Source organism: Mus caroli, unplaced genomic scaffold, assembly GCF_978045245.1.
Source record: "Mus caroli unplaced genomic scaffold, Mus_caroli_1 scaffold_1, whole genome shotgun sequence".
Classification (NCBI taxonomy): Eukaryota; Metazoa; Chordata; class Mammalia; order Rodentia; family Muridae; genus Mus; species Mus caroli.
The window spans coordinates 82,291,314-82,319,238 of record NW_028227256.1 but is presented as its reverse complement, the minus strand read 5'-3'; the positions used below and the strand labels follow the sequence as shown (position 1 = coordinate 82,319,238).

Sequence of the window (27,925 nt, the reverse complement as noted above, 5' to 3'; positions counted from 1 at the left end):
ACTCTCTGTCCAGTCTAAAGGACATCGCAAGACAGTTTCTCCAAAATTTTATTTTAATTTAAATTACAGGGCCAGCCAGCTCTTCTGATAAGAAATTCACTTTTCCTCAGGAGAAAGGAAACACTTCCATGTCATTAGCAATTGTATACATCTCCCACTTTTTTTTTAAGGGTTAAAAAAAAAAATCACATTAAGTGACTGCCTTAAGTAAAATTAACCCTTTATAACACCAAAGAAACCACAGCCAGGATAATCGTTCTGGTAAATAGGAACCTAGAAAATGATCACACTTTAAATGCAACTTTTCAATCTTGAATGTTTTCACATTGTTCTGTTTAAAAACCATCCAGAAAGCCTTCTCAGCCTTCAGCTTCCAATGCGTGAGTGACAGTTCCCTGACACACTGCATCCCATCTTCCACAGCAAGACTCTAGCACTGCTCTCTGTGTTAGCCCAAGTGGAAACTGTTCTGTCGTCTCAAGTTCTAAGAGCTAGCTTGGCAAAGAGACACTCCTTCCACTTGGTGCAATGGCCACTGTGTCACCAAATCCTGACTCACAACGTGGTGGCAAGGACTGGGTCACTTAGCGCAGCTGAGTCTGCACACTACCCAGCTGAGAATGTCCTTGTCCAGAAGCCTGAATGCTTTCTCTATCTCTACTAGAGAACATTAACTATACACGCACGCACATGGGTAAAGAGAGCCTTGGAAACCCTTTATTGTAGACTGCCACTTAGATGAAATAGAACAGACCTGTATTTTCTGGAGTGGCTTTTCTGACTTGTATTCCTTGAAGGAAACCTTAAAACCTGCTAAAACATCAGCTAGGAGGCTCCTTTTACTGGCCAATGAATAATTCAGTTAGTAAGAGAGGCTAACAAAGAATAATTATGTAAATTTTTTTTAGTCAGCTACAGCCATGCTGAATTGGATCGGGCAAACTCTGATTTTAAGTTGTTAGTTGTGATCCGTGTGTCACTAAGACAGACAGACACCATTCTAATAACTTTAGGTAGATACAGTCTAGGAGACATTGTCCTGCTGTGGTCACAGTCACAAAAAGTGGTGCAAAATCAGTTACTTTATAAATACTGATAATCTGCAGCATTAAGGAAAAGGACATTAAACCCATCCATCTCTCCCAGGACATCAGGACCAGGGCTCTTCTTTCCCTTAGAGAAGCCAAAGTTTTAATTATTCAGTTACTTGGCTACTGTACTGGATATTACGTACGTACTCTAAGAAAGAAACGGTGCTCTATAGGAGGTCCCTCACAAACAAAACAAAACAAAACAAAACAAAACACCCAGCATTATTTAGCATAATCTGTATCATTCATAGATATGGCAATCTTAGGACTCATTTTAAATGAATAAGGCCAATATTCTGCAAGAAAATGTAGCAGACAGAGTTCCGGATGTGTCGTTCTGCCTGCCAACGGCGCCCCATTGGGTAACTGAATACAAGGGATTGGTTCTTTTTCTTTTAATGCTGTGATCCTTAAATGTTAAAATCAGCATTTTCATGTAATCTCAAGTATTTCAATTACATATGAGCATTCTTTTTTTTGTTTTTGTTTTTTGCAAAACTCAGGTAATAGTTACATACTACTACAATAACATTCCTCTGCTGTACAAATTAACGATTTAAAAGAAATGAGCATTCTAAGAATTATATACAAAAGAAACCTGTAAGCAGTGTTGAAATGAAACATAAGGTGTTGCTGCTAGCTCTACTGTTTTAAAACACCTTCAAAAGTAAAATTAACAAACACCCTTCAACCTATCCAGGTTTACAAGTTTCAAGAAAATCAAATGTCACAAATTTCTAGAAAGCTGTGAAAAAGCATATATACACTTTCTTATGACCTTATGAAGCTCCACACTTGACAAGTTGCTAAGCTTCGGTATCAATTTATTTGCACACCAACTTTATCCTCCCCAAAGCTCACACTGGATACAGTTCTTCAACAATCCCTGTATGCGCCATCTTCCTTCGGCAGAGATGGGTGGGTGTACCTGTGCCATACTGCACAGGCCTGCAGCGAGCAGTGCCAATGGATGGGCAGGTGTCAGCGATGTATCGCCGTCTTTTCCCTAGACCACTCTCACTCTCATTTGCTTTCATGAACCCAGTCATGTTCAGAACTCCTGTAGCAAATGGAGTCTGTGAGTTCTGAAATGACACAGAGATCAAGGGAAAGAAAGACCACGTGCGCTCTAATGTGCAAGCAGCAGCAGCTACGTTCTCCAACCTGGACTGAAAAACAAAAAGGTAAAATGAAAAACCGTTCACTTAACAGCAGATTAGCAGTAGTGCTCCCCATGAACCGATGAGAGCGCCTGATGCTGAGGAGCTGACAGCAAGTGCTGAGCTTGGATGGGGCCGGGGCTGACTGGACACTAGGCTTCTTGCTGGGCGGCTCTCTTCAGATCCCTGATCTGCTTGACTAAGTAGGTCTTCTCATCATTGAACTGCTCGTCCTCGGTCCTGTCGTTCTGAAACTTGCTGAGGAACTCGATGAGCTTGGTCTGGTTCTTGAGGAGGATGTCTAGGATGGGCTGCGTCTTGTTGGGGTTGGCCACAAACACCTGCAGGAGAGAAAGCCACGCCAGTCAGAAGGACATCAGTGTCCACGCAGCAAGCTCCCGGGCAGGCAGGGACCAGGGACCTTGACTTTAGAAGAACTTACTTTTATATGATAGTGAGGGTAATAATGACTACAGGTTTAGCACAGAGATTGCCAAGTCATTCTGCCAACCCTGAAACACAGTACTTAGGACTAAATATCGACTTTGACTTTAGAATCAAATTATGTCTGGCCATAAGAGGTCAGACTGAAATTTAAGAGGAACACCCCCTGAGGAAAGCATCAAAACTACCTCTGGCTTTGCACCAGCCCTCACTGAATCTGCAGAAAGAGTGAATGTGAGGGATGGGAGGGTGGGGGAGAAGGGCAGCAGGGGTCGTGTTTGTCTCCAACTATCTTCTGTGCAAGCTGAAGAGAGTAACACCCCTCTCTGACTACACTTTCCCATCCCATTCTCTTGTACAAGGGCACAGCCCATTTCCATCCAGGTCCGGCTTCTGTTAAACACTCTGACTGAACTGAGTTATCACTTTGGTTACCAAAACAGGCACTGGTTTAGTAACTGCAGTGAACAGTTTCAGAAGGTGGCACCGCTGCCCGTGCGGCTCACCTTGAACACGTGGAAGGCCTCGAACTGGATGTTGCGGCTCTTGTCTCGGAGGAGGTTCATCATCAGCTTGAGGTTCTCGGGCTTACTGATGTACTTTGTCATAATTGTGAAGTTGTGTCTGTCCAATAGCAGCTCACCCAGAAGCTGAGAAGACATTAGACCATTACTCTTAAATTATTAAAACTTAAAGCAAATAAAAAAACAATTAAACAACCCATTTGATAGTCATCACTTGATGCTAGAAGAGACTAGCTTCAAAACACAGCAACAAAAATAAAAATGAACAATGTAACAAACTACCACTACCCAAAAGAAGGAAAGGGTACTAGGAAGTTCTGATTATTAACATAACTAATCTCTTTCCTGTTTTAAATTCTATTTAGCAGGACTTGCTTTCCAGGATGAAGGGTGTTTACCTAAACACAAGCTAAGTGTTTCATTTTCTCACATCAGCCTCAGAAAGCTGACTCTTCAGCAGTGGTTCCTCAAGACGACCCTGACTGTTAAGAAACCAAGCAGGGAGCTGAAACCACTTTCACCGGCCTCAGTGCTTCCATATAAACTCAGTGTGCACACGGTTACTGCTTAGCTGGGACTTTTCCTCCAGGTTGCTCTTGCACCAAGCTCTAGCTGAGGCTGTGTAGCAGCTACATACATGGCTGGGAGCAGGCATTATCCTTGTGGATAGTTGAGGGCATGCCCTGGTGCCAGCCTGCCTGGGTTCAGATCTGTAGCCTTGAGTGCCATATTCCCCTTTGGTGTCTCTACTTTTTCCTAAAGGTCTACAACCAACACCCAATTCTCCAAGTTCAAGTCACAAATACAAAATGAAGAGAAATGAATGACATGAAAAAGAGAATGTGCCATACCTTCAGTGACTGTCTCTTTGTCACATAATTTTCTGAATGAAGTAGCTTTTCATATTCACTGAAAAACTAGGAGAGCAGAAAACATACGTCAGGATAGGGAAAGACACCTAGATAACACTGTCAAGTTTAGGACAGACTCTGAAATCAACAAAGGCCTGTGCTCTCCTGCTGACAACAATGTCATGTCAAACCTTCTTTTCTCTTGGGCCCCTCTGGTGATGCCACTAGCCACTTTTATTCAGGGAGCTCCTGGGACGGGACCCCTCCAGGTTCCAGTGAGATCCAGAGATGACTCTGACAAGTCTCGCTCTACACCCTAACTCCATGTGCATAAAACACCAACACAGTGGTTCTCAACCTTCCTAATGCTGCAACCCTTTAAGACCTCTACCATAACGTTATGTAATTGCTACTTCATAGCTGTAATTTTGCTACTTACTGTAATGAATCATAATGTAAATATCTGATAAGTGAGGACCACTGCCTGAACACTACCTCACACTTTCCATATTCATTTCTTGGTGTTAAAATTTCCTATTATTTCATAAACAGGAACTCAATTTGTCTAAACCACAAAGAGAAAAATGAGCCTGTTCTTTCAAGTTATCAATCAAGGAGAGAAAATAAAGCTGAGAGGGGGGAGAAACCTGGAGTGTTAAGTAGATGGAGGTTTTGAAAGGTGAGAAATTGCTTCAAAGGTGAAGGAAGGAAGGGAGCAGTATTACTTAGAATATGGGGCAGGGAAAAGATATTCCTGGAAGAGGCACAAGGAAGTTATAGTTTGAGAGAACTGGGGAGTGCAAAGCTGCAAATCAGAGCTGATAGGGCCTACCATGGCTTCAAAGTGGGGATAATAAGAACATGTCACCAGAGTAGGAGCAATTAAAGCCAACCCACGGCAGGCAATCCAACTCCCCGTTAAGGATGTCAACAGAAAATTCTGAGCACCAGCACATATCTTTTAACTGACTGTTCCCCCCCCTATGCTTTAGTTGGTAAAACAAACAAACAAACAAACAACAAAGAATCAAAGTGGTTGGAGTTTTAAGTGCATACATTTTATGATAGGACTTGATATTCCTTCTCCCTCAGATCTGACTGTACTCCAAACATTTCTGTAAAAATGTCTTTCTAAAATCTTGTTAGCTGATGTCACATTCACATTAAACATTCAACATTAAAATAGACATCATCACCTATAGAAATCTCTTTAAATAAGGTAGACTATCTACGGGAGGCTTTAAATTAAGTTGGTAGAAAAATAAAAGAAGAGTTTTGAGGCCTTGTGGAAGTAAAGTAGGTTAACAATGACCAACTCTTACCATGGTTAGCACGGATCCATGAGCTTTAGCATCAGAGGCCACACACTCTTATCAGTGGGCATTCGCTACTCTGAGGCTGCAGAAGTCCCAGAGCCTTTGCTCTTAGGACTTGAATCCAGACTCAGGCTTCTGATGTTAGAGCAGTGGTTCTCAACTTTCCTAATGCTGCAATCCTTTCTCTCTCTACCTCCTCCCCCTTTTGTTTTTTTGAGATAGGGTTTTTCTGTGTGCCTTGGCTGAACTTGCTCTGTAGACCAGGCTGGCCTCCAACTCAGAGCCTGCCTCTGTCTCTTGAATGTTGGGATTAAAGGCATGAGCTACCACTATCCAGTGCTTCAACCCTTTGATACAGTTCCTCAGGTTGTCATGACCTCCATCCATAAAATTATTTCCTTGCTTTTTCATAACTAATTTTGCTACTGTTATAAACCATATGTAAATATCTCATATGCAGGCTATCTAGTATGACCTTTTAAAAAGGTCATGATCAAAAGGTTGAGAACCACCTTGTTAAAAAGCCTACGATGCTCCAAAGAAACAAAAGCTGCCACCTCAAACCAGACACACACAAAGGAAACACCCACATCCAAACACTCATGGCAGAAATAAAGTGCTGTCAATGTTTAAGCCACTGATGAGGCTGCTTTCTTAGCCACATGCTGTGCTGCTGCTGGGAGAGGGGAAAGGAGGACACATGAGGAGAGGAGGAAGCACAGGTTCTGCCCTCAGAACCTTATCATGGAGTGGGATAGGAAAGCAAATGATGAAATACTAACAATATTTAAAACATCAAAGATTTAAACTACTGGTGGAAGGATTAAAAACTAAGCCAAGTCTTGTAGAATGGACGGGAAGTTTTAAGTTCCGGTTATTATTCTAAGTTCTCTACACGTGCCCATCAGAGCCTGGACAGTGCAGTGTATAGGGGACCACTGTGGCACTGTGAGAAGCCCAGGGGTGGCTGAGTGGCTGACGGGCAGCAAGTCATCAAGCACCCGGGATCACGGACAGCTCTCTGGAGGTCATCACTGCTGGGTTTGACCGACACTGACACAGAGCTGGAAGCAACCTTACCGATGGCTAGTCCAATGTCCTCACTTTACAAATAAGGAGGGTTTCTAAGCCCCCAAGCAGTGAGTGCCTTGGCCATGGCCACAAAGGAGTAAGCAGCGAAGCAGGGGCAGAGCTGGGGTCCTGCCCACTAGGCCAGCGCTGCTCAAATCCTATCAGCTGCTGCCTCTTTCTCTCTACTTGTGTGCAGCAACTGATGAAAAAGGAAGAAAAAGTATAAAAGTCAGACTAAATTCTCTTTGCATCTTAACTAGATTATCATTCAGGAGCAAAAATGACCACTTCCCCCTTCTAAAATAAAAAAAGATGCAAAGGGCAATGTATGAATCAAGGTCAAATTTTGCTTCAGACTTAGTAGTCCTCAATGTTGTTTCAGTAAAGTGATCATAGCATTATTTACAAATACCATTGAGTCAAATATCCTGATGTAAAATCTAACTTAAATCTCCATTTAAGCTAATTTTTGTTAAAAATTACAAACATCATTTAAAATATTTCACATACTTACTCTATCATAATGTTGTTCCAAAAATTCTGCACTGAGCAATTTATGTCTTGTAAGTAAATCCTAGAAAAAGGAAACATGTATTTTTAGAGTTACTCTCCATTAATGCTTTCTTAGGAAAGAGAATTCTAAAATATCTGCCAAACTGCCTAATAAACTGTTGTTAACTATTAGCACACAGTTGCTACTTAATATTTCATCATAATTTTTCTCAGGACCATAAAGTGATTATGAAATGACCTTGGTCTCACTTGGTCAGAACTGTTTATGCCTCATTACAGGTGGCCCTGGCCCAAGGTCACGCACATGGACAGCAATCCACCTTGAGCTCCGTTGTGGAGATTACTGAGATCTGAGTATGCAGGGAGTTGATCTGCCTCTCACCTCCCAAAAATGTCCCTCACAGAAGCTTTTTGTCTGTCTGGTCATCTGCTCCTGACCTTTGACTCTGACTTACCATCCCTCCCTCACAAGACTTTCCCTGATGGCTCATGGTTGTGATTCTACACGTGCTTTCCTGATGGCTCATGGTTGTGATTCTACACGTGCTTGTGGGTTTATGTAGTAAGTTCTCGCCTTCAGTAGACTGTCAGTTCCATAAACACAAGGATCACACTGGTATTTACAACTTTTGAATTTCTGGCACCTAAACTCTTCCTAGTACATAGCAAGGGCTCAGTGTTAATAAATACACCAATGAATGAATGAGGTAAATTAGATGATGTGTTCGGGGAAGCATCATACTCAATGTTCTTCATGGTATGCTGTCTAAGAAAGCTTCTAACCCCACCCCAGGAATTCACACTGTTCACTGCTGCACAGGTCTTGTGCTGTGTTTCCTCATTAAAGAGGGTGTTCAAGAAACTTTGCTCATTTCCCCCAAGTCTCTTAACTGTGAGAGTTAAACAAGTGACATAAAAAAGCTGGAATTAAGCTTCGGCCTCTCTGGAGATGCAGCAGTCATTTTACTGAAGCCTTCAGTAACCATCTGCTGCTCAGCAGGATGTCACATGCAGGGTCTCTCTCCATGGGACAGGTGCTACAACCCCCTTCACAGGCAAAAAGGAAAGTTCAAGCATCAATGGTTGCAATGCAAAAGAGGAACACAATTACTTCCAAGGGAGTTATCAACAGAGAAAGCATCTAAGCCTCCCTGTCAAAGAGCATCTCCACCCTTTAGCCTGATACCATGCTTGTTAAAGGCTGATGTCCCCTGAGTAGGTACCACAAGGACGGGGTTTATATGTACGGGCCACTGCTGAATCCCCAGACCCTAGAATAGTGCTTGAAACAAGTCAGGCACTCGGAAACTGGATGGATGGAGACTAGCATGTCAGAATCTGTTCTCGGTGATGCCACTTCAATTTTGTAGCTGAATCATTCTTGTGGGCAATCTGAGTAAGTGCAGCCAAAGGACCCTCTTCCACACAAGGCACTACCACACCTCTCTTCATGCTGGGCTGCTGCTCCTCAATGGGGCACTCCCTTCCATCGATGCATCCTAATCGTGAGTCTTACTCCACAAATGCGGTGAACTTGAGACATCATGGTGACACTGTTGTATCTCAAATTAACTAGTTTGCTTCAAGCATGACATGTACACATATGTATCTGAGAGATTACCTAAAGCTTCTGCAGAAGCTGTACTGATTGTGGAAAATAAATCCTTGTTACTATTCATGCCTTTGTCAGGGTGGAACCTTACTGTCAGTCCCCAGGCCTTCCTCCTGTCCTACCGTATTCATTACCCCTCATACGAACTTTACCCACAGCCATCCTTATCTCAGGGGCTCTTTATTAAGAATATGAGCTCTTACAAGGAAAGTGACAATTCTGTGTTAGTGTTCATGGCTTCTGAGTATGAGTAAGCTACATGTACTAAAAGAATTCAACAACTTATAGCTGTCCACCCTGAATGTGGTTCTTGTATTTGATAACACATATATTCCAAAAACCATGGCCTCTGAGCAGAGGCCAATTCCATTACCCCATCTAGTGCCAGCCAAAGGAGGCACTACAGAGTGCCTCATCACAAGAGAAAGTCTGTTTGTTGGACAATCTGTATATTATCTATGCCACACTTAGTGAATAATTGAACAGGAAAGTGCAATTTTGTTTTGTTTTGTTTTTTTGTTTTTCGAGACAGGGTTTCTCTGTGTAGCCCTGGCTGTCCTGGAACTCACTCTGTAGACCAGGCTGGCCTCGAACTCAGAAATCCGCCTGCCTCTGCCTCCGGAGTGCTGGGATTAAAGGCTTGCGCCGCCACGCCCGGCGGGGAAAGTGCAATTTTGACCTTACAGGACTTTTGATTTTCTGATAAGATTTGAGAATTTAATTTTTTTACATTACAATTTTTTGGGGCTGTTTTTGTGGTTTTACTACAAATACCTGAGGCATATGAATGCATATAAAACACACCTCTATTTCCACTAGAGGGCAGTGTGAGTAGAGGAGACAAAGATGGGGAAACAATCTGACTTGCCAGTGTGCTTAGAATTTTTTTAAATTGTGCTTAGAAGTTTTTAAATGTTACCTTGAATGTAGCAAATGCATCTGAAGCTATGTCAAATGTTGACATTTCAACATATCTGAAGAAGTCATAAAACTGTTCTGACCACAAAATGATTTTTGCAAGTGGCTCATGTCTGATGCATTCTCTTAACATTATCCCACAATTAAGAGCTATTTCTGGAGATTCATACCTGTAAAACAAAACAAAACAAAACAAACAAAAGCCATACATGATTTCTCTTTCAAGACAGCAAAAGTGAACATTTCAAACTTTCTCAATGGAAGTTTCATATACTCCTAAGTTACTACAGCCATGTTACAGCAGGGTCATTTGATCTGGAGTTTACAGCTGCATGCAGAGGTAGACAGCTGTGTTCAATCAAGAAAATTCTGCCAGGCATGGTGGTACATGCCTTTGATCCCAGCACTCGGAAGGCAGAGGCAGGCGGATTTCTGAATTCAAGGCCAGCCTGGTCTACAAAGTGAGTTCCAGGACAGCCAGGGATACACAGAGAAACCCTGTCTCGAACTGCCCCCCACCCCCAAAAAAAAGAAAGAAAAAGAAAATTCAACTATGGCAGAGACCATGAGACTAGAAGTTCTGGTGGGAAAAGTCTAGAAAGAAGAGATATGATATCTAGGACCTTGGCTTACCTACCGTGCTCACAACAACCAAAAGAACTACAACCTGAAAAGAACAGTAATAAGAGTATTTTTCCAAATTCAGAAATCGACAGTATAAACACATGTCCATCCATCAAATATACAGCAATTATGCATCACTGTTTCGACACTCAGAACAGTACTTCCAGGTTCTCGCAGACAGGTAAACCTCACAAAATTGCAAGCCTCACTCTGAAGGTTTTACAAAGCATCTCTACCACGGAGAACCCGGGGATCCCAAAATCCTGGCACCTCCTCACCAACTCTGCAAATGCTGCCTTTTCCTGTATTTTCAGCTCGTCTCAGCATTTCTTCCCTTGTGATCATGAAGACCTCTCAGCTGAGCAGGCACCTCCCCTTTTCATAGACTGCGACCTGCTCAGACAGGCTGCTCTCGTGTTCCAAGATACCAATGTTGGCTCTGCCTCTTTCCCACCGACAAGCTCACATACGTTTTTGTTTTTTGTTTTTTTGGTAGTCAAACATTTCCCAATACTCTAGTGAAATAATTATTTGGCCAGCAGAGACTTCCTCTTGGCTAAAACAGGACTGACCAAGATCTGTTTGTGTAATGTTCTCTGATGGTTCTCTGCTTGTCTATCTATGCCTTTTTGTTTTTGGTACGGTTGATCAAATTCAAGGCATTGTGAATACTTGGCAAGTATTCTATCACTGAGCTACACCCCAACACTATCTCTCTCTTTAAAAATAGGGAAGAAAAAGTCCCCCCAGTTCTCCTTTTTATCTCCCCGTGTACCCCCCTTCTTTCTGCTGTCTTTACCTGCTAAGGACAGCCCACAATCTCACAACCCCCACTGTGACTGAATTTCCTTCCCCCAGTTCTCTCTTTCTGAACTGTGGCTGGGTATTTTCCAACGTACCTGAAAAACCTCAGGAAAGTCTATGTAAGTTGAGCATATCTAACATGAAACCTCAACCCTGCCACTCAAAACCAAGACCTAACTTCCCACCCCCTCAGCTCTACATTTTGGGACCAGTGCTCTGTCTCTGACACCTAGCACCACAGATGGGTCATCATGGGGAAATGTTTTGTATCCATGCTGCCCATTATGGTGGCTACTAAGCCACAGGTGTGGCTATGCAAATGAGGGATGGAATAGCCATGATTTAAAGTTAAATTATTACACATGGTTAGTAGCTACCATACTAGCTTCCCTGCAAATCTTCAGCGCTCAGCACTTAGAAATCCCTGGGCCTTTTACTCTTCAAGTCTCTCTCTCAGTTCTATTTCCTTTCCTCGAGCTCCATTGCCGCCTACACTCACACTGTAAGAACTGCAAATGCATCCTAACCTTAAGCCAACAAAGTTTACCACCAGCGTTTCTAGCTTAGCAGTTCAAAACTACTGCCAAACAAACTTCTGGGCACACTGTCCTCCTGGGTTTATTGCTCTGGTACAAGCCATCACCTAGCCTGTCATTATAGGGTTCAGTTCTGCAGCTTACTGCTGCCTATCTCAAGGTTGTCATTTTGGCTCCTGGACCGTTTACACCAGTGGTATCCCATCAGGATGCTTTCTTTTTTCTGTCTATGTAAATTCTAAGCTCTCTGCAACTCTAACCTTAAGATGCTTCCTTTTTACAAACCCATTTAGCTGCTGAAATCCTGCAGTCTTGATTTTCTACCTGGCAGCACCAGCCCCTGTCCTTTAGTTGTACATGTTTGCCTCATATCCTCAACAAGAGCAGGACTGCATTCCTCTGTCTCAGTTAGGGCACAGTACTCAGCATGTACACTGGCTCTCCTGTGATTAAAAGGCCTGTTCACCACATAGGCGATCATAGCATGAATCTCTGCTTATCTCTTATAAACAGGACACTTGCAAGACAAGGGTAATGAAGTTTAGGTTACAAGTGTGGCAGGTTTTTCAAGCTTGTCTAAATAATTAAACCATAAGCCAGGGAATACAAGGCAAACAGTTATGCTGTTCAACCTGTTAACATTAGACTGGGGATCACGTTAGATTTTAAAAAGCTAGTAAAATACTGTTTCTAAATCCAGTCCAGGCCAGTGCTTCCTGTATACACACTAGAATCAGCAGTACCGCCCCTAAAGGCTTCCATCAAAGTACTCAGAGCCTAATAAGTCAACCACATTGAACGTAAGTAATCTAAACTATTTAATCAGCTCAAGTACAGACATCTTAAAAGGTGGCTCTCAGTGCTTTTTATAGAGTGCTACCTTCCAGGTCAGGCAGGAATCGTATGAACTGAGTAAGGTGTCAGAAAGCAAAGAAGCCGTCACAGACCAATTGGGCTCTGCCAAAAGAACAAAGGAGCACACAATGGCCTGAGGTGGGACAACTTAAATATAGAAAAGTAAAGTTTACAATGGGCTAAACCAGCTTTGTGGTGGTTAATCTACTGGCTGTCAACCTGACAGGATGAGAATCATCTAAGAGGCAAGCTCCCCAGCACACCTGTGTGGAACAATCTAGACTAGGTAGCTTCGGCATGCTCGTGAAGGAGTGTCTCGTTAGGGTGAGAAGGCAAGGTCGCCTCAACAATGATACCATCATCCCACAGGCTACAACTACTGTCTTGGACAAAACAGAAAGGAAAAGTGAGCCGAGCACTAACCACCAGCACTCCTGACCACGCAGGCCCCTTCTACCCTGACCCCCTCACCCACCCTCCAACTGAGAGTACAAAGTTAACCCTTCCTTCCTTGGGCTGCTTTTGTCAGGACTACTGCAGGAAAAGTAACTAATAGAACATCCAATATCCATTTTGAGTTAACGATGATGCTTAAACAATATATTCCCTGTTTATTCAAGTTAGTGGGCTAGAGCACCAATGCACTAAAGCTTGGTGCTGGCTTTCGCCAGACTGTAGCTGGGATAGCAACAGCATCACTGTGGAGAGGCCCTGTTGTATGGAAGAAAACAATTATAAGAAGCAAGAAAATGATATTCACTCATTCATTACTTATTTGGCACTAAACTCATAGAGATCCAAAGGCACTCTCCAGCACGCCTGCCAGCTTTTTTTTTTTAAGAGAGGAGATTAACTATTACAGACTAGTAGAAAGCAAGAGTTTTATCTATAAAATTCAGTTTGTAGACCTTGTTTACAAGCCCATTTTAAACAACCTCATTTTGTTAAAAGGGAGGAAATACAGAAGCTGAGCACTGGGCCGTTCCAGATGCATAGAGGAGGTGTCGTGGCTGTGAAAAGTGGCAGATGCATGAGGAGCACGGGGAGTACAGGGAGCAGCCTCACCGAGCTGTGTGCAGGGAGAGAGGAGGGGCCTCAGAAAGCAGGAAAGATGCAAGGCTCATGGCTGAGGTGGGGTTGTGGGTAGGGCAGGCTTGCTGTCTCAGGTCCCAAGCCAAGCTTCACTCTAGGCCTTTCCTTCTTACCTCCCCAGCCGAGGAGGCTGCTGGCCAGCCCAGAGAGTTTTATGCTTCCTCTCTCAAAAATCTCATTTCAGCTTCCAGTGACAGCGCATGCTTTTAATACTTTGTTCAAAAATTAGGGGTAGGTGGATCTTTTAAGCTCAAGACCAGCAGGGGTTACACAATGAGACCCTATTTCAAAGGTTTTTGCTGTTGTTGTTTTTAATTTTATACATTGTCTAAAAATGATTTACATCAAAGCTGCCATGAAGTAATAGGAAGTGTTTTAATTTTTAGATTTCAATAAACCTTTGGTTTCTATAACAAAGGAAATTCTAGTCAGTATCACACTGTTCTAAGAACAGTCAAATTTCAGACTACTCACATAGCATGTTTTCCACAGGGACACTGGAAACAGGTGAAGGGACACTGGAAACAGCAACAGGTGAAGAAGCAACACAGATGGGTAGGAATAGAGAGGAGGAAGCAGGATGCTGGCATGTGACATGTCACGACTCATGCTTTGTCTAAACAAGTCTGAACTTGGGGGAAGTGTTAAACCATAGATACAAACCAAATGAGGTAATGTGTATGGGGGCAAGGTAGTTCACACCAGCAGTCACTGCAGTGGGCAAACATGCTTGCCCACTAGTTTAGCAAAACACTGCCGATGCTGGGATGAGCTCAAGAGGTGCCAGACAATAGTAGTGTGGAGACTGACCAACTAACTACCTTGCCAGCCAGGCAGGCTCAGTGCTCAGAAAGAAGAGGGTCTTTTCACTTTTGTTAATTTAGATCTAAGTTTTGATTTTGTTTCTGAAATGGACAACTACCCAAATCAAATGCCTACTTAGCCTAGGAATAACTCTAGAAAGATGTGTAGTGACCTAGCAGCACATGTTCTGCTGAGTGAGGGTGAGCAGCACGCATGCTCCCACCTCCCACCCCCACAAGAAGGCTTTCACTGCTGTGTGAGGTGCAAGGTGAGCTGAGGTGCAGAGGAGGCATCTCTGGATTGCCTGGGATCTCAACTTGGCTGGGATTTCAATGGACTTCAATGGTTTCTATCTCACAGAATGCAAGTATGGCCACACTGGCTCTATTTCTTTCCTTCAGTTGTATTTATTGTTTTGTGAACTTAAGGGCTCATAACTCACCCAATTTTAAGCTTGCATCCACAGGGTATTTTTGTGTTAGTCTAGCTTACAGGCCAAGACTTTAATGGGCAGTAAATTCAAGATCTACATAAAAGTGAGCTAAAACTACAGAGAATATCTTCCCATTTACCAACCTGGTTATCTTGTCCCACCCAAACAAAATTTTCTTTTTATTTTCAGCTAAGAATATAAACTTTATCACATTGTACATACCCTTTCAATAACATGAACAAAATATTCTGTTGGGTGCAGATGTATTCAACAGTAGGAGTTCTTGTACCAATTTGTCTTCTGAGAATATTGTTGAAAATTTGAGCCACGTCTTTTTTGCCCTATTAGGAATACAATCATTAAAATATTTACCTGTCTAAGTATGAAAATGTCCATCCACCCTCAATATAAAGTCAAAGAGCCACTGTGTATTAGTTATGACTGGATATCTGACTTTACAACATTTGTAGACATTAAATTTCTAATTTTATCTATTTGTAATGACAAATTCTTAGATTTAATAGTGTGTAATTTTAATACAATTTTATCAACAAAGTGAAATCTCATTATAATCCACAAGTAATTTCAACCATCTCTAACTCTCAGAAGCATGCTGATTCGATTATGGGAAGCAGATGTTGGTAGCACACCTTACACAAGTGGATAGTTCTGTTGTGAACAGTACAGTGTACACTTTTACAGAAACAGAAAGGAAGGAGATTATACTCTCAGTGTGATGACATTAGAGAATTTTTGGCAAGTAGATAAACTCCTTTATTAAATTTACTCACCTAGGGAAGACTTAAATACATATTAAATAATAAAAGCACTAAGTACTACAAAGTTCAGAGATGAGTACTTTACAATACCACTACACAAAACACAGACATATCTAGTAAACCTTAACAATCAGAAAGTTGCCTAAGAAATTAATAGTAGACAAAAGGCTCCTAAGAGAGGTTTCAGAATAGACACTGTTCCATGGCTGATAACGCTCAAAGAGCATTGAAGCCCATGGACAGATCATTCTGGGGCCTGTGCTGGCTCAGGTGCAGTAATGGTAATTTCTACAAATCAGTCCCACGGCACACACTTAAAAAAAAAAACAAAAACAAACCAAAAACCAAAACCAAGACAGAAACTAATGCCTCTAAAGTTCCAAATGAATATTATTAAGTTCAGTGTTCAGTTGAGAGAATAGGTGGAGACAGAGAAGGATCAGATATCCCATTTGCACCTCTCAAGTTAACAGAGAAAACAGAGTTTGATACACTATTAAAAATACACAAAATCAGTTGTATAAATGGAAATATCTAGTTCTATCTTCTCTATAGTAGGACAAAAATGTTTATTTTCCTTTAAGAATTAAGGAAATTTAAGATTTTTGGGATAGCATTGGAAATGTAAATGAGGAAGTACCTATCCCTTCTTCAAACTTTACCATACCTCTCTCCACCAAAATTCACACAGATATCGAATTACACAGGCAGATGAACACTGAGACTTAAAGCATACTCATGACATTGAAAGAGGAAAATGCTTATGAGCATGGAGACGGAGTACTTTGTATACCTGCTTCTCAGGCTGGACTCGGGGGCTATTATCTTCATGAACTCACTATCTACCTAGTGTCCTGATCCAACTGCATACACAGAGGCAATGGGGGTGGGGTAGAGGGAGCAGGCCCTAAGAGGAAAAGCAGGCTGTACCATCTGCAGCTAATCCAAGAATGAATGGCTTGGTTGTCGTTCTGCTCTAGCTGTGGGGCCAACGAGTACAGGCCCAATATTACCAGAAATAAATTTTACAGAAGTCAGAAAGTCAGAATTGTGAATAAAATCTGTTTCAACACTACACTAAATAAAAAATTTAAAAGCAGTGCCAAGTAAACACAAAACACATGATCTCTGCTGTAAGACATTTTAGGGTCTTCTAGCATTCTATGACGTTCTTTAGACTGCTGATTCCTTGACGCAGAGAGAAGCAGTTTATGAAACATACTCTAAATGAAAGAGTATCACGAACACCCAAGAACCTTCACATGCAATGTGGTGAAATGTGTGCGCATAGGTCAGGGGCCTGAGTCAAGAGGGATCTTAAATTATTCCAAAGAATAGAATGCATGGAAAAGGACCACAAGAAGTGTTATTGAGAATTAAGAAGCGAGTTTCTTACCTCAAAGTCAATGAGCTGTAAGTCAGCTACCAGGGTGCCGAGGAGCCCGCTATTGTACAGCTCCTGAGCCAGCTGAGCTACCGCCTCTGTCTGAGGCTCCTTCTCATTGGTGCCGTAAAGAATTTCTTTCATGGCGACCAAATTTTTTGAAACTTCTTCTGTAGCCTGATTTTGGGAGGAAGGTGCAGAAGAGAAAAACGATTCATTTTAACAAACACATATTATAGCTATATTAGCTAAATATCCATTTTTTTTTATAGTATTTACCTTCAGACCTATGTGCAAGCTCCAACTCTGTCCTCAGGAGCTGAATACTCTACAGGAGGGAGAGAGGGAGGGAGGGGAGGGGGGAAGAAGAGGGAGGGGGAAGGTTGCAAGCACTCCCTCAGAAAGAATGACATGTTCTGAATATACAATGGAAACTCAGCTAATGTAAAGTAGAAACAGAAATGACAAGACTGGGTTTCTCCTCAAGCTTGGGGAAGCTCTTCAGAAGAGGCATGTGAGCGGCTGCTGCTGCTGGAAAGTGGAGATGGTGGTGATGTGTGTGAGACTAACAACCAAGTATCAGGGAGAAGGAGCAGCAGAAGGCAGCAATGAGGGAGAGGAAACTAGAAACACAAGCAAGCAAAAGAAATGGCACTGGTGGGTTAAAGAAGATGTGAAAAGTTACTGCAAAGTGTGCATCATATTCAAGAAAATCCAAGGATGTTAAACAGAGAAGCCAAAGACACACAGACTGAGAACTAGAAACTCTGATGTGTGAAGTGGATACAATGGATGTAACAGCAGGGAAGGCCCTGCTGAAGAAAACTGCTGCTGAAGAGTAACAAGTAGACAAAAAGGAATCATGGGAGTGACATAGGTGGGGATATCATGCTTATAAGATTTAGGGTAACTTTAGTAATATACACAGCTATAGTCCCCAAAGAGAGGAAAGAACAGACAAAAAATTTGAAAATGTGATGAATGAAAACAACTTTGAATTGGCCAGGTGCACACCTTCAATCCCAGTGCTTGGGAGTTGGAGTTAGGCATCTGCCTGTGAGTTTGAGGTCAGCCTTATCTCTACATTGTTCCAGGATAGTGAGGATTACATAGAGGGACCCTATCTCAAAAACAAAACAAAAATCCTAAACAAAAAAAATATATATTTGATTAAAAAAAAAACCTGCCAAAATAAATACTAGTAAAAGGCAAATAAATCTCGTGTAAGAAATAGAAATAAGCACCCATGGAAGGAGACAAAGTTTGGAGCTGAGACAAAAGGATGGACCATCTAGAGACTGCCATACCCAGGGATCCATCCCATAATCAGTCTCCAAACACTGACACCATTGCATACACTAGGCAAGACTGTACTGATAGGACCCTGATATAGCGGTCTCTAGTGAGACTATGCTGGGGCCTAGCAAACACAGAAGTGGATGCTCACAGTCAGCTATTGGATGGGTCACAGGGCCCCCAATGGAGGAGCTAGAGAAAGTACCCAAGGAGTTAAAGGGATCTGCAACCCTATAGGGGGAACAACATTATGAACTAACCAGTACCCCGGAGCTCTTGACTCTACCTGCATATGTATCAAAAGATGGCTTAGTCGGCCATCACTAAAAAGAGAGGCCCATTGGACATGCAAACTTTATATGCCCCAGTACAGGGGAATGCCAGGGCCAAAAAGTGGGAGTGGCTGGGTAGGGGGGTTGGGGGGAGGGTATGGGGGATTTTTGGGATAGCATTGGAAATGTAAATGAGGAAAATACCTAATTAAGAAAAAAAGAAAAGAAATAGAAATAAGATAGCTGGAGAGATGGCTCAGTACTTAAGAGCACTGGCTAGTCTTCCCGGGGACCTAGGATTGAGTTCCAGCCCTTACTTGTGTGCTCTCAACAGTTTGGTCACCCCAGTTACAAGGGGTATGATGCTCTCTTCTGGCCTCCTGGGCACCAGTCATGCATTTGGTGAACAGACTACATGCAAGCAAAACACACATACACATTTTTAAAAATTAAAGGAAAAGAAATAAGAATGGATTATATAAAAAGATGGCTGTGGTGAAGAGCGCTTGCTGTGCCGTCACAAGGACTAGAATTCAGATCGTAGCACTCTCAGAAGGCCTCAGAGGGCTTCAATAATACCCTCCTCAGCTCCACGTATACACATATGCACAGGTACTCACATGCAGATATAGACACAGAGGAGGAGTCCATGCAGAGATTCAGAACAAAGAACTGTTTAAATCTGATGATAAAGAGAGAATCTTAAAAGTACCCGTTGGGGGAGGGGGAGCAGTAGGGAAAGAAGCACAGCCAAAGCAAACCAAAGAACGCCAGTGGGAATTCTTGACAGAAACTATACACGCCAACAGATAGCAGGGAACTGCTAAAACTACTAAGAAAAACAAACTACTAAGCTAACATCCTAGAATTTTATAATCCAATAAAAATGTTTTAAAAATAAAAATAATTCTACATAGTGAGTTCCAGGATAGCCAGGGCTATCTATGAGACCCTGATTCAAAAGAAAATGCCCCCCACCCCCATCCCAGAATAAGACAACATGAAGAGTTTTTGAGATGCATTAAAACTAAAAGATACAAATAAGGAGAAAAATTGAATAAAAACAAAGTTTTCCTTTACTACTAAAGAAAATTTGGCTCTTTAAAGCAAAAACAGCATACTCTAAGATTACTGCATGTACAAGAAAATGCATGGCAACAGTAGCTCAGGAGGGTCATGGAATATAGGGTAAGGTGTAGCATGCAGTACCAGATTTCTTCAAGACAGACTAGTACAAGACGAAGATGTTATTAACCTAAGTCTTAAACCAAACAGTTTTAAAAAATCTCCACGCAAAGGTGGTAGCAAACTGTTTGTGATCCACCATTTGGGATCCAAGGCAAGACAAGCTTGAGCTTCACGGTGAACTTAGGGCCAGCTTTTATTATCACACGGTGTGAAGCTGTCTCATGAAAACAAGCAAGCAAATAAAACAAAAAAACTAGCCCGCCAAAATATAGAAGACCTGCTATAGGACATCAGCAGATGACAGTATTCAGAACAAATTTAACAGCCCATGTTAATTCCTTTACAACCATCAAAGCTTCTTACCGAATGGTCACACAACTTCTTGAGTATCTCCTGCACTAGCACTGCTGCACTGGAGGGTCTATGGCCTCCCTATACTGTCTGATGGCCCAAGCAGTAACCTCTTCCTGCTTGAGGTAGTACACCTGTCTTCCTTTAAAATATATCTTCAGAAAACTTCTTTTCAATTTTATTTTCAATTATTGTTCCAAGAAAGGTAGGCTAATGCCCAACCCTGCTCCAGATACAGAAAGAAGATCCTGCATATGGGACATGCCAACCCAGCCGAGGTCATCCTTAGTAGTGTAGACAATCAAGAGAAAGAGTTTAAAGTGGAGTGGATCTCTTCGTCTTCCATGGGTGCTATGGCCAACTGGAGTCATGATACCACACTGAAGACTCTAACTCCTCACTTTAATTGTATTTCACCATCAGCCTAACACCTAGGCTGCACAGACATTTCTGTGTTCTAAAGGATATTCAATAAATCACATTACTCTTATATTTCAACCACATATCTAGTTATGCTTCTGCGGCCTGCTTAAATTGCTAACCAAAATACCTAGCAGGAAAGAACCAAAAATGGGCCCATCATATCTTTCAGTAATGATCTAATATATATATCCCCCCACCCACCCCCACACCCCCCAATCACCAGACAGTGTTTCACTCTGTCTATGTAGTCCTAGCTGTTCTGGAACTCACTTTGTAGACCAGGCTGGTCATGAACTCTCAGAGATCTGCCTGCCTCTGCTGGGATTAAAGGCGTGAGCTACCACCACCTAGTTTTGATCTAATAATCTTGGGTTTGCAAATCATATTTGTAAAGATTTTTGTTTAATATCTTGATAAAATAAAATGACATCATTTCATATTTTCTGACTATTAAAAAAAAGTCAAACAAGTTAATTTAGTAAAATCTTTTCATTAAACCATTTGACCAGGTATAATGGTATATGCCTTTAATCCTGGCAGAGGGAGACAGATCTCTTTTGAGTTCCAGGATAGCTTAGTCTACACAGAAAGCTTAGGTCAGTTAGGGCTATATAGTTCAACTCTGACTTAAAAAAAAAAAAATCTCAAACCTATTCTGATTTGTAAGGCTTGCCCCCTCTCAGTCCTATAAACCCTTAGACCTCTGTGTGCAGTAGAGCTCACCTTTTCTGGTCCAGTATACACTTTATTGTCTATAAGGCTTAGATTTCTCAGTAGTCCAAAATCTCATATGCAATAAGGTGGCCCAAATGTAATTTTTCTGGACCAAGACAGAATAGAAGTGGGATAGATTCTATTATAATCTATTTATATGCAATGCCTTTTCAGTTCCTTTATTCCAAGTGATTCTCACTGACAAGAAAAAAAAATCTGACACTGACTTAATAGGGTTTCTAAGTGTGCTACCTGGTGGTTATGTCATGATCCTAAATGGCAGATCTCCTTCACCCTCCTTTGCTTTTCTGGTTAAACTCAAGTTTGAACACTCTTAGAAATTTTAATTTATCAATTTTGAAATTTTTATGATTTTCATCTTTGAATTCCGATCAAACCTCATGCTTTCATCTGACAACAACAGGTGCTGAAAGGAGGGACAGTTAAAGGGCAAGGCTTCATTGTGAGGGGATGAAATGTTCTAGAGCTGACTCAAGTTATGGTCACATCTATCCATGCAGAAACTAACAGACATGGAGTCACATACTTTAAATGGTCAACTGCATGATATGTACATTCAATAAAGCTGTCTTTAAAAGACACAAGAGAGGAAGGGACAAAATGGCAGCTATTCTACTTCTGAGCTGAAAGCCAGGCTCTTCCACAGTAAAGGTGGGGAGGCAATGACAATGGAATTAGATGCACCCAGCTCTTACTGCTTACTTGCTTTGGGTTCTGATACCCTCCTGCCCTCTTGAGAACCATGTATTATTATCTCTTCTTCTCATATAGCCAAATCCCAACTCAGCCTATTTTCAGTTTTTACAGATGATCAAGGTTCCCCTTAACGAACCAAATATGCTCTTTCTAGACATCACAAATTCCTCTCTGCTACACTTTACCTATAACTAAGTCTCTTGAATATTTACTCATGTTTGTCACAATCCAAGTCCCCTTCCCTTTCTCACACAGCTCCTGCACCTCACACTTTATTGCTTTTGGCTAGCTGACACAGACTTACATGCCATTAAAGACAATTACCTGTCTTTATTCTGCCTGGGCGCCTGTAGTGTTTGTACTTGGTGCTTACTGCACCCATCCCTGTCCTTATTTCTACCTTTCCCACCTCTCTGGGTGCTTCTTGGTCTCCTTTTCAGTTGGTCCTCCTTAACTAAACCCACAAGGCCAGATGTGAGGCTTTCCTTCCTGCCTCTTGTTTTTTTGCAGCTTCTCTTTAAGTGATCTCATCCATGCCCACTGCTTTAATTAACTCCTAAAGGCAGATACCTCACAGATGCCTATCTTCAGTTCTCCCAGGCTTTGTCTTTCAGCAGTCTACACAAAATGTCTGTATATAGATGTCTATGGTATGGTACCTACTTCAAACCCAATCTATCTAAAAGAGAGCTCACGTTGTTGCCCACTGCCTGGTATTCTTCCTTTTTCTTACATACAGATCAGGTATAAGTACAGTTGCCCTCAGAAACTCAGGGGTCATCATTGGCTCTTTTTCCTTCTGAGCCAGCAAATGGCTAAGTTGTCTCTACTCTCCCAGATCCTGCCATCTGCTGTCTCCTCTGCCATTGCCGCCAAAACCCAAGTCCTGTAACTTCTGCCAAAATTACTACCTAGCCTATTGACTTCCTTACATTCCTGTCGGACTTGTACATTCTTTTCCAATCAAAACCCAAATGATGAAGAGATTCTGTTTAAAATGCTCCAATGATTACTTATTTCTCTTAGAATGGTGCAAAATCTCAGAGGTCTTACATATGTGGTTTCCTATGCTCATGTGTCCTTTGCACCCACCTGATGGCCAACTCTCCCTTTCTTTCTTCAGTGCTGACTTCAGTACTGAATAGCTTTTTCAAAACTTTCCTAGGTAAAATTCTGTCACACATTCACCTATGGTTAAGTTTTCCCTCACACTGTTCTCATGGTTGAGTATGATTCTTCTGTTCCTTGTAATTTCCCAGTTACTGGTCCCCTCCGCTACACCGAGAGCTTAAGAGTAGATACAGGGCCTCCAGGGCAGAGCAACCCTGTAAGACCCCACTGAGAAGGCAAAAGAAGTGCTTAAGAGTCCAAAAGCAGACAAGATTATGCAAAATAGTTCGGGGGAGGTACAGGAATATGTAGGAGCAACTCATCTGGTTTACTTCTAGAAAGAAGCCACCAAATTCAGACCCCCCCCCCCAGCACTGCTGGTTTACCACATAGACAACACAAGATAACTGAGCTAATATTTCAGTTACTGAAAAGGAAAGATGGTGGCTACCAGAATTAAGAATCATATATTCTATGTGGTACCTGGAAAAAAACCAACCTGACTTTATGATGAGCAAAGAAAAAAAAAAATCACCCACATCAGGAGTGGGAGTGCGTGTGAAGAGAGAGGAACTGCAGTTCAGTGGAGGGGAAGCAACAGCTCCAGCAGTGCCTGCTTGCCAAGGTACAGTGTAAGCAAAGAAGTGAACTGGCTGGCTAATTCAATAAGGCTGCCATTTTACTTAAGGGCCAAGTACTCTAAACTTGGATCCTGGTGTGGATATGGTCATAGTGCAGACATCTCCCAAAGCTAACACCAAGGAAAACCAGTTCTGTGCCTAGTGCTTGACTAGCTGGAAAGAATAGTTTGTTCCATGCTGCCTGTGTTGGAAATCTTGAGTCACAGCACACCCACACTGTATATTACTCTGTATGGGAAACTAGTAAGTTAAAAGGTTAAGTGTGCCTTTTGCTCAACTTACAGCCTAATTCCTGTAACTACATAGACTAAAACAGTGGTTCTTAATTGGTGGTTGTGATCCCATTGGGGGTGCAGAAACCCTTTTAAAGGGGTCATATCAGATATCCTCAATATCAGATATTTATATTACAATTCATAACAGTAGCAAAATTAGTTATGAAGAAGCAATGAAAATAATTTTATGGTTGGAGAGTCACCAATCCATGAGGACTGCATTAAAGGGTCACACCAGCAGGAAGCTTGAGACGACTGCGCTGAAAGAACATTCCAAACTGAGTACTGTGACTGCGCTGAGAGAACATTCCAAACTGAGTACTGTTTGCTTCTTTACTTTTCATTCACTCCATTTCAGACTTGTGTGAACGTTCTGTCAATTATGGCTTATTTATTTATCTACTTATTGTTTGATTATTCATTTATGCACTTGGGATCAAAGGCAGAGTCTTTTAACTATTTCAACACTGGTGTGATTTCTGATCCCTATTAACCTGAACAATTTTCAACTAAGCAAGCAAACTAGTGCACACACACACACACACACACACACACACACTGCATGTAAGTTTTAATTTGTTTAAAGACTTACTACTACTGATGGTTTTAAAATGTTTTTAACCTCTCTTCTAGCCCACCACTCACCAGAGGTAGTGGGAAAGAAAGGTTATTAGGACACAGGGGAGGTGGAGCTGTTTAGAAATGGTTCTTGCATTCTCAGGAAATCAGCAGTTTAGTTCACCAGGCAGTAGCAGCAGCAGCAGCAGTAGCAGCAGCAGCTCAATCCACTCACAAATACCAGTAGTCTAGTTCAGTAGTGTCAGGATAGCAGAAGCAGTCAGGCCTCAGCCAAACAGGACTGTCAAGGACACCAGAAGTTCTCTGTCGTGCCTCTCAATAAAGTGAAGATTAGGGAAGACGAGAGACCAAGACGTGTTGTAAGGTTAGTTCTATAAACAAGCCCCTCTCACAGTCTGTTGAGTCCTATTCATACTTCCTCCAAATGTCATGTGTCCTCCATGGTTCTCACCTCAGTATGTGAGTCTGTCTTAGTAAAACTACCTGAGTCTGTATAAACTGACATCACTCTGCCAATTGGCCAGAGTTACAGAAGTAGCAAGAAGCCACTGGCACACCAACAGAAGTTTCTCTCTTTTTTCCTTCCTTCCTTCCTTTGTTTCTTTCTTTTTCTTTTTTTTTTTTTTTTTTTTTTTTTTTTGGTTTTTTGAGACAGGGTTTCTCTGTGTAGCCCTGGCTGTCCTGGAACTCACTTTGTAGAGCAGGCTGGCCTCGAACTCAGAAATCCGCCTGCCTCTACCTCCTGAGTGCTGAGATTAAAGGCATGTGCCACCACACCTGGCTCGACAGAAGTTTCTTGGTGCATTTTTTTTTCCTATGGAGTCCAAACAAATGGAGCTCAACTATGAAATGAAGGTGGACAGATATGTATGTGTCATTAGTGAAGAATACTTTATCTTGCACCCCTGAAGAGCCTCATCTCTGCTCCAGGTGAAGCTTGAGTGTTCACACTCTGCTTCCAGGTGGGCTCCAGCTGCAGCAGCTAGGCCTTCTTCAGCTGCCAGCCTTGCAGGCTGGCCCTTCCCGTTTCCTACACTCCAGGGTCTGACAGCAATTTACACATATAGTGACCTCATGATTTTGTTAGTTGGCAGAACACTCTTTGAGTGCTCATCATCTGGACATGGTGTTCTAAGACACAGATGCTGTTCCGGCGTGGCCAGGGAGCCTCATATTGGGTTTCATAGGCAGACCGCTTTATTAACAGCAGCCAACTGTTTATAAATACTTAGTCAAGAGTATCCCTTGTGACAAGCTACTCATTTGACTGGAAAATGAAGTCCCATGTTCTACATTTCTTACTCTGTGACAAGAGGAAAAGACTGTGGTTAAGGTCTTAGTTGTTTCCTTAGGACTTCTGAGAAGTGACCTATGACATAGCTGCATGTACCAGGGCTTAGAAGTGCCTGTGATGGACAGAGTCTGGGCATGTTAGGTCCCTGGAATTCAGGTTCTGGGGTAGAAGAGCAGAGCTCAAGTCTCTTAAGTCCCTTGGATGGAAGGCAAGTGACTCCTGAAGTACGAGAGTTCCCTAGCATCCACATACAACCAAATGAGAACTTTAATTAGCTATTTTAAAAATATTTTTTAAAATATTTACGTTATTAGGTCAATGTAGACGGCCTTAGCATCTCAATTTTCATATCTAGTGTATCACTGGCACAACAAACAGTATTAGAATAAAACCTCTTTCCTACCCAGAGGAGGACTTAGGGATGTTCTTTAGCCTTTATGATTGTGTCCAGCACAGCCTCCCCTAGTAGCACCCTAGCTATGAGATTTTCCCCTTAAATATAAGTTAGGAGTCTGAGGCAAAGGCAAACGGTACAAGAGTTCAGGCCAGCCTGGGTAATATACCTGAGGGCGCATGGGTCCATGATGGGGAGAAGTAACTCAAGAAGCTAAAACCCTGGTGCAACTGGTCTGTTTCAGGACCTCCCAAACCAGAAAGCCTCTGTGCCTTAAACCTGACCTCCTTGTAACACTCATCTGTGCTGCTGTGGCTCAGGCTGCCCTGTGGTCAATCGCACAGAGCTAGTGCTCCACCTGCACCACGCAGACAGAGGGAGGACAGAGTAAGGCCACTGTCCACTGGATAAAAGCAGGAAAAAGCTTTCTTATGAATTAGCAATTTCAAAACAAATATTTATAGTGAAACAGAGGAGAGTGTGGGGGTGAGTCCCTTTAGTCCCAGCCCTCAGGAAGCAGAGGCAGGTCTATGTTCAAGACCAGCCTTTTCTAAGGAGCAAGTTCCAAGACAGCTAGCTAACCCCACAGAGTAAGACTGTCTAAAAATGGAAGATGAATCAAAGTTTTTATACAGAAAGATATGAAGACAAAGTTGTAGAATGGAATCTAAAGTGGACATATCAGTAAGATGCTCTCAGGCAGGGAAGCTTGTGTGCAAGCCTGAGACCCTGAGCAGCAGCCCTGGGCCCCACAGTGCACAAGGACGTCTGAGGCTTGTGTACCATGGCAATGTGCTTATTCTCACATAAAGACAAAATTAAAAAAAAAGAATATAGTTGTGGTAAATATTTGATGAAAAGACTCAATTAATATATTAACTCCTGTGTTGAATGCTTTTTCAAGCTCACCTTCCCCAATTCATTATAGAAAGTGTCTGGCTATTCTCAACTAAAAGAATGTGAACTAAGAAAAACCTGTTGTTAGTAATTCCTAGTGTCAAACATCTCTCTAACTTCAAGTCACTGTTAAGTGGCCATGCTACCAAAAGGATATTCCCTCCCCCCTCTTATATATGCTGGCACCTACCTGTACTTCTCCCAGAACACTAGCTAGCATCCATGCTGGTGAAGAGAACGGAGTATAAACTGAGGGTGGTAGCTCTGTCCTCTGTATATGGCAGGTGAATGTGAAAATAGTTGTTACTATGGCACAGCTGTTAGGCTATTAGTGGTAGAGTAAGTTTCACCCTAGTCCGGTCTGCCACTTACCTGAAAATAAGGATAATAAGCCTTTTATTTTTTTTCTTTTTTTGTTTAAAGAAAGGGGTTTTGTAAAATGAATAAATAAAAACAAAAAAAATAAAAAATAAAAGGCTGTGGCCAAGTTAAAAAGGGATTGACCTACGTGTATACTACTACACAACCTCAGTACAGTAACTATGTACCGTGGAACACAAGTAAAAACTCTAGGAGGCTACAAATGAAGGAGTACATTACACTTTTATTATGGCTTGGCATAGCTAACTGTGAATTCCATTCTCATATAATGAGTTGCTTAGGAAGCAGTTTTCCTCACTTGAGAGTGGTAACAGAGGCCTCTCTGTGAAGCACCTTGCAGAAGGTGGTGGTGTAAGATGTGCCAACAGTACAGTTAGAGCTCCTTCTGTAGCACTTAACCAAGTGGTCACCAAGCCCATGCCAATGCCCCAGATGCAGGAAGCTTCTGAAGACTTTATGTCACCTACTATGAAGACAAAAGTAGATTCCCTACTGGACTTCCACCCATAGGTCTCAATTCTACCTCCTGTTACATGTGAAGCAGGTTTAACCCTTGCTTTATAGTAGGCGGTTCCTTAAAAA

The 27,925-nt window shown here is 42.1% G+C and overlaps 1 protein-coding gene across 3 annotated transcripts in view; it reads right to left on the bottom strand.

Annotated features, from left to right (window-relative positions):
- Positions 1 to 31: 31 nt before the first annotated feature.
- Positions 32 to 27,925, bottom strand: part of Cab39 (calcium binding protein 39) — a 59,861-nt gene continuing 31,967 nt past the window's right edge. For all 3 annotated transcript variants that reach the window (XM_021163322.3, XM_021163330.3, XM_029474973.2), the window contains exons 3-9: positions 16,824 to 16,988; positions 14,871 to 14,989; positions 9,502 to 9,670; positions 6,972 to 7,031; positions 4,071 to 4,136; positions 3,202 to 3,345; positions 32 to 2,592 (exon numbers count right to left, since the gene is read on the bottom strand). In XM_021163322.3, coding sequence (XP_021018981.1) covers positions 2,404 to 2,592; positions 3,202 to 3,345; positions 4,071 to 4,136; positions 6,972 to 7,031; positions 9,502 to 9,670; positions 14,871 to 14,989; positions 16,824 to 16,988 — 912 coding nt within the window. In that variant the 3' untranslated portion in view covers positions 32 to 2,403. The remainder of the gene's footprint in view (positions 2,593 to 3,201; positions 3,346 to 4,070; positions 4,137 to 6,971; positions 7,032 to 9,501; positions 9,671 to 14,870; positions 14,990 to 16,823; positions 16,989 to 27,925) is intronic.